This window comes from Montipora capricornis, chromosome 4, assembly GCF_036669925.1.
Source record: "Montipora capricornis isolate CH-2021 chromosome 4, ASM3666992v2, whole genome shotgun sequence".
In the NCBI taxonomy this organism is placed as follows: Eukaryota; Metazoa; Cnidaria; class Anthozoa; order Scleractinia; family Acroporidae; genus Montipora; species Montipora capricornis.
The window spans coordinates 28,026,840-28,033,781 of NC_090886.1; the positions used below are offsets into that span (position 1 = coordinate 28,026,840).

A 6,942-nucleotide genomic window follows, 5' to 3' on the forward strand; every position below is an offset into this window, starting at 1 on the left:
TGATTATTTCAAAAGAGAGAGAGAGAGAGAGAAAAAAAAAAATTAACGTTTCAACGCAAAATCATCTTCACTTACAGTGGAAAAACGACTACTGGCAGCCATTTGTCCGTCGAGGTGATTATCGGCTGATAATCCGAGATAGCGAGTCAATGATAGCGTGCGATTTTGTATGATAATCTATGTATTTATATTAATACAGCTTGTATTGCCTCTGGTTCAAAACCATGGTGCTAAACCATTAAAATGTGAATGAGTTTAATTTGCATGAAAATACACTACTCATTTTCATTTGAATAGTTGTGCACCAGGACACGCTTTGAAACCAAGGCAAACAGCAATTTGGAAATCGGCTATTCTAGAAAGTCAGGAATTGTACGACAGATAAACTAAAAGTAATTCTGATCCGCATAACAACTGCTACAAAAGGAAATACCGGAAACTAAACAGCCGTTCACACAGACAATTTTTGCTGCGATTTGGCGAGTGAATTCTGCTGCGTTTTCAAGGCGACGCAATATCACTTGTCGACCGAAAGGCGGACAAATGAGAGGTAAGTGCACTTTGTTTATGTAATATTTTGATCAAGCACCAGTGTTATTATCACGGGCACGAGGACAGCCGATCGACCTCGATCTGTTAGATCAATAGCCGAAAGCTCATGTTCTTTCTTTTAATTTCAGCCAGCAAACGTTTTTTATTGTATTTTGTTTAAGGATCATCCTGTGTGCGCCTCAATCTTTAATTGGTACTGTTATCGTTGAACACCTTCGTTACTGCCGGAGCTGGAGTTTAGTTCTCACAATCAATTTTAAGTAGTTTTCCGTTAACTTCGTGACTGCCTGATGCATGATCACTCTCAATAACGCCCAATTTCACTTTATTTAACGTGGTACATGTTTCTCGGTTAGGTTTCATTTTCTGAGATCAGCTTTAAAAACGGCTTTCGATTCACATAACTGTACCTGTAAGTAACTTGAAATTAGCGTTAGTCTTACAGTAATCCCAAAATTTCATGGTTCCAAAAAATACACTTAACTTGCTAGTCGAGCAAGCAAACTGAGTCACGGGCTATTGAACACCACTTTTTTCCTATCAGAAACATAGGAATTTAATCGACATTGACACCAAAATTAGACTCTACGCCTCCCGTGTTACACAATCTAAATGGCTAATACCACTGTAAATTAAATATAGGTCATTGGGTACAAGCCATCTCAAATGATCATACGAGTCATCCAAACAAACAAACTTGAACACTGTTGATCAGCACTATTCAAAATGGGTGCTGAACCTAAATACGGTGGAAGTATATTTAATAAGTTGGTTGGTTGGATTACTCGAACGATCATTTCAGATGGCTCGTACCCAATGATCTAAATTTAGTTTGTATGGGTATTAGCCTTTAAGATTGTGTAACACTGGAAGTAGACGATAGGGGTTGTACACTTCACCTTAAAGTCCTGGTCAAACTATCGAACAAAGTTGGATTCAACACTCCAACTTTGTTCGATCCAACATTGTTCCACCGTTTGGCCGCCCATGTTGCAGAACGTTCGTCCAACAATTTTTGCTAAACCAAGTATTGGATAGAGCTTTATTTTGTTCAAACATTACGCCCAACAATTCTGCTCGACTGCTCAACACTGTTGCAATGTTTTGCCTCTCTTCCAACAACGTTGTGTGCTGCTAGACAATCAGGAATCGCTGTATTATTTTCAAGCCTCGCCTTTCAACATAATTTTCAACAAAGATGAGGGAAGACGACCAGAAAGCCGTCGTGGTTGTTGATAAACGGCCTTTCAGCTTCACTACCCATTTTGTTTTCCTCTCTAGAGATGTCTGGTTCAATAGCGTTTTAAAGTTATGCAAATTGATCCGGACTCATTCTCATCACCTCCTAAACGTGGATGTATCTTGCAGTAAATATACCTTACACGTTCTCTCAATAATTCTTTGGTTTTTCCTCGTTTGAATCGGTCATTTCTCTCCTCCAACAGCTCCAGTAGCGTAAACGCTAAGAGCGGTTATCGTTTCAGTTTTAGCGCCAACTTGAACTTGAATCAGTATCGTCGACGTCAAGCAATGTTGGGTAGTGTTTTGCCACTACTTTAACATTTACATCCAACAATGTTGCATGTTGGATACAACTTTGTTTGATAGTTTGGCCAGGGATTAATTATTGCCCAGTTGTTTGGCATCACTCTGGCTAGTGCAGTTCAGCTAAAGTATGAAAACCTCAATAAACGCGACTTCCGCTTTCTAATAACGTGTGTAATAATGTTTGTAATAACGACAAAACCACATGGTGATTTATTGCACTACATAAGTCAACCTAGAGACTCTTGTTCGTCGGCCATCGAAGCTTACAGTCAATTTCACATTGCTTTACCGCGCCACGTTGCGAAGTTCGTTGCAAAATTGTATACTAGGTTACGAAGTAGCCAATTACGCGACGAATTTGACAACCAAATTGAGAACTTTGAAATGAACTTCTTAACTTCTACGAGATCGAACTTCGCAACTTCACCTAATTTGCCGTCCAAGGTTCGTGACATCGTAAACAGGTAGTTTGAGGATTCAACATCGTGACATCGTAAACAGGTGGTTTGAGGATTCAACACCATTCAAAAATAGCGTCGTAGTTAAAATTCACTAAGAAAGACAAATGAAAATATTGTCGACGGGTTTGTTTACCCGCCAACGTGCCGTCCAGACTCTTCGATAAGTCATGCACCGACAAGGGATTTGGGCTGCGTTTATACTCTAAATTGTGACCCTCCAATCCAATTTTATTGGCAGACAACTTGGTGTACCATTCCTATTAAAAAAGTGAGCAGAAGTGCTATCCAGTCCTCCACATGAATAAACATCAATTTCAGGCATCACTGTAACTTTCCAGAAAAGATCTTCTCCTGTCTTTTCTTTTCGTCAGTTTTCGACATCAGCGATACCGTGATTTTATGTTCGAAAATTTGTTTCTAGAATTCATATTTTCTAAGGCAGAATAATGGCCTGCTTTTCCAGACGCGGTCTTGGGTGGTCGATGAAAGCAAGAAGCGGCGGTCGTTTCGATAGTTTCAAAGAAGAGATAGAAGTATTATTGAAGAAACAGCAATTCAGACAGATGGTAGTTGAAACAAAGGCACGTCGAACAGTGGGGGTTTAACCACCTCGAAAGTCGTAAACAGCGAGCACTTCTCAGGGCTACGTGATATGTGGGACCTAAAAAAGCAAAACATAACAGCAGACTATCTTGTGTGACCAAGAAAGCTTATATACCATCTTGAGTCGTCAAAACAGCAGATATACTCATAAATGGATTTATTGGACGTATTTTTGAGGTAAGCTGTCGTCTTACTGCATGTTCTGAACTAATAATTTTAATATAAATCAACAAAGCCCAACTCGTAAGCGAAGCCCTCTAGATTTTCCGTTCGCAATCATTTTAAAGGACTTGCAGAGCTCTTTAAATGTGCAATTTAAATATCTCAACTCATTCACTTATAAGTCTATGCTTTAAGATTTTGTATCCTCGCGATATAATAGATTTTATATTCCATTTTTGAATGCCCGCAGCTGAAAATGGTCGGCAATGTTTGATCTTTTACGGTTCCCCAGGTCACGCGCGGCATTTCAAAGTTGGCCGAATTTGACTGCAAGATTTCCAAGCGTGTTAGCCTTAAGTTCCACCTGTCTTTTATTCCCTTCAATTTTCGATTACCCTTAATTTCTTTTATTTCTGCCACTTCGTACTTGGTCTCAATCCTTTGTAAAAAAACAACCATCCACAGTTAACGTTCTTTAATGCTCGAGTTTGCAATTTTTTTTCGCTAACTCCCTGTACGTACAAACCGTTCGTCAATATTTACATTTGTCTTTCTTGGTAAATTCTAGTTACGGCGCTATTTCGAATGATGTTGAATCCTCAAGCCACTTGTTTTCGATGTCACGAACCTCGGACGACAAAGAGTTGCGAAGTTCTACGGGGTGGTAGAATTGTCTAATTCGCCCGCGTAATTGGTTACTTCGTAACCTAGTATCCGATTTCCCAACGAACTTCACAACGTGGCGCGGTAAAATTATGTGAAAAAGACTGTAATTAGAAAAATAACACACAAGGCATGAACATTGTGACACAATGCATTTTAAATTATCATTACATTATCATTACATTATCATTATCATTATTATTATTATTATTATTGTTGTTGTTGTTGTTGTTGTTGTTGTTGATTCTGTCCAGTTGTTCCACTCGGTAATGTAGCTTAGAGACACAACACTTTCCGTAATAGGTGAGCAGTTCCAAGGATGGTGGATAATTGTACACTTCCAAGGAAGTCAGGTACATTTAGCTTGCCAGACCAGGTCTTTGAATCTGTTGATATGCTTCCAAGAGCACCAATCACGATAGGTGTTATTGTGACTTTCGAGGCTCCATGAATCCTTCTGATTTCAAATGCTAGTTCCTGGTACTTTTCAACCGTCTCCTCTTCAGTTCTGGTGATGTTCTGGGCCGCTGGCACAGCTATGTCAATAAGTGTCCATTTCTGTGTGTCTTTTTGCACTAGAGTAATATCTGGCCGATTATGTTTCAGCACTTTGTCTGTGTAAATAGTCATGTTCCAGGTAATCCTCACTTCTCCATTTTCTTCTGTTGGCAAGGGTTGATAGTCATACCACTTGTCAGTACACTCTATCCCATACTTCCTGCACATCTCCCAGTGTACCCACATGACCACCTTGTCGTGGCGCTTCCTATACTCTCTCTGGGCAAGTTTCTTGCATCCACTGACAATGTGTCGTACTGTTTCAGTGGCATCTCCACACAATCTACACAATGGTGTCTCTGAGGTCTTATCTATGATGTACTTGATCGAGTTTGTTCTTAAAGCCTTTTCCTGAGGAGCAAGAACCAAACTTGCCTCCTTTTTTAAGAATCCATTCCTGAGCCATCTCCAAGACTCTTTTCCAGCTTTATCTGATATTGGTTGGTCAAACGCACCGTGTAGGGCTTTCTCCCTCCAGTTTTTAACTTTCTCGTCTTTTCACCTCCTCTCATAGTCCTGCATACTCTCTTCTTCAACAATTACTTGCTCCTTCAACGCAGCTTGAAGCATCCACTCTGTGCTCTCTCTTAGGTAGCCATGAAGGGATTTGCTCTCCCTTCTTACACACTCCTCGATGCCGATCAGTCCTCTTCCCCCTTCCTTTCTCGGCAGGTACAGCCTCACAACATTACTCCTGGTGTATAGACAGCCATTCATTGCCAAGATCTTCCTAGTTCTTCTATCCATGTTGGCTACCTCCTCAATTGTCCAATCCCCAATCCCCAATCCCCGCACTGTAACGTACTGCACCTACAGCCCAGGTGTTGATGCCATCGATCAAATTTCCTCCATTGCGTTTTGATTCACCCAACTTCTTAACTCTTCTGATATACTCCGATTTATCTTGTCTTTTGTCTGGTCCAACTCTAAGATGCCGAGGTATTTGTAGCCTTCCTCCTCTATTTCCCAATATGCTGTTCGTCGGGTAGTTCTATTTCGCTACTGCCAAACTTGTCTTCCCCTTCTCATTTCCAGGAAAGCACACTTGTCTAGCCCAAACGACATGTTAATGTCTTGCGAGAAGTTTCTTACTACTTGAACAAGTGTAGACTCACTTGTTCAAGTAGTTCCAAGTAGTTTGCCAGCTCCGTACAGCTTTGGATCATCCATGAATAGTAGGTGGTTAATAGACTTCATATCCTTTGCCAGTTTGTATCCAGCTCTCATTTTTCGTAGTACTAGGGTCAAAGGTAACATAATCACTATAAACAGTAGTGGTGACAAGAAATCACCTTGGAAAATGCCTCTCCTAATGTCCACCTGCCCGAGAGCCTTTCCTCCTGATGTCAATACTGTCTTCCAGTTCACCATGCTGTTGCTGATTATAGAGATCATATTCTTGACAGCCCCAACAATCTCCAGGCATTTCAGAATCCATGAATGCGGCACCATATCATATGCCTTCTTGTATTCTACCCGAGCTATTGCCAAGTTTGTCAACCTTCTCCGGCAGTTCTTCAGGATTACCTTGTCTAGAAGCAATTGATCTTTAGTTCCTCGGGATCCCTTCCTGCACCCCTTCTGTTTATCTGTTAGCAGTACATTCCTTTCCAAGTGATGGTATAACTTCTCTCCAATAACTCCTGTCAGGAGCTTCCACACCATAGGTAGGCAGGCAATAAAGCGGTAGTTGCTGGCCTGGCAACCCTTCGCTGTGTCCTTTTGTATCAAAACTGTTCTTCTCCTGACTATCCACTCTGGTACATTCCCTTTACATATACAGTCTTGTAAGAGTTCTTGCAATCTAGCGTGCAATCCTGTCAGTTTCTTAAACCAGAACCCCTGAAAAAGATCGGGGCAGGCTGCCTTCCAGTTTGCCATCTTGCTCATTCCATTTCTAATATCCTCCACAGTTATGCTGATATCTTCTTGCATCTCTGTTGTAGCCACCTCTAGCCAAGAAGCTCTCTCATTGTGACCGACTTCCTCCGACCAAATCTTGCTCCAGAAGGAGGTTGCTTCTGTGGGATCAGGTGACACCGTCTTACCTCGTTCCTTTCCATCTAGTGCACGGTTTTGTAGAACAGCTTCTGATTGGTTCTAAACAGGTGGTTCTGTTTGAACTGTTGACATCTCTCGTCGTATCTTTTTATCTTAACTCCACCTGGCTTGATCTTCTGTTTCAACATGCATGAGACTTACAAAGTGCCCCCTTCCTCAAGATATTTTCTGTTCAACCTTTCCCTCTCTCTTTGTTTCAGTCTCATGTTTCCTCTTCGGACTTCCTCAATCTTGCTCAGGTCTTTTCGCCAAGTTTCGATATTCCCCTCAATCCTTCTCTTCCAGAATGGCTCTTCAGTTCTTCTCCCTTTGCTCCCTTTTATCATTCCCATTC

The 6,942-nt window shown here is 41.1% G+C and overlaps 1 protein-coding gene across 1 annotated transcript in view; it reads left to right on the forward strand.

Moving 5' to 3' along the window:
* The first annotated feature begins 277 nt into the window (after positions 1-277).
* Positions 278-6,942, forward strand: part of LOC138045873 (N-acetyllactosaminide beta-1,6-N-acetylglucosaminyl-transferase-like) — a 23,936-nt gene continuing 17,271 nt past the window's right edge. The window contains exon 1 of the mRNA XM_068892503.1: positions 278-550. Within this exon, the coding sequence (XP_068748604.1) occupies positions 544-550 (7 nt within the window). The 5' untranslated portion in view covers positions 278-543. The remainder of the gene's footprint in view (positions 551-6,942) is intronic.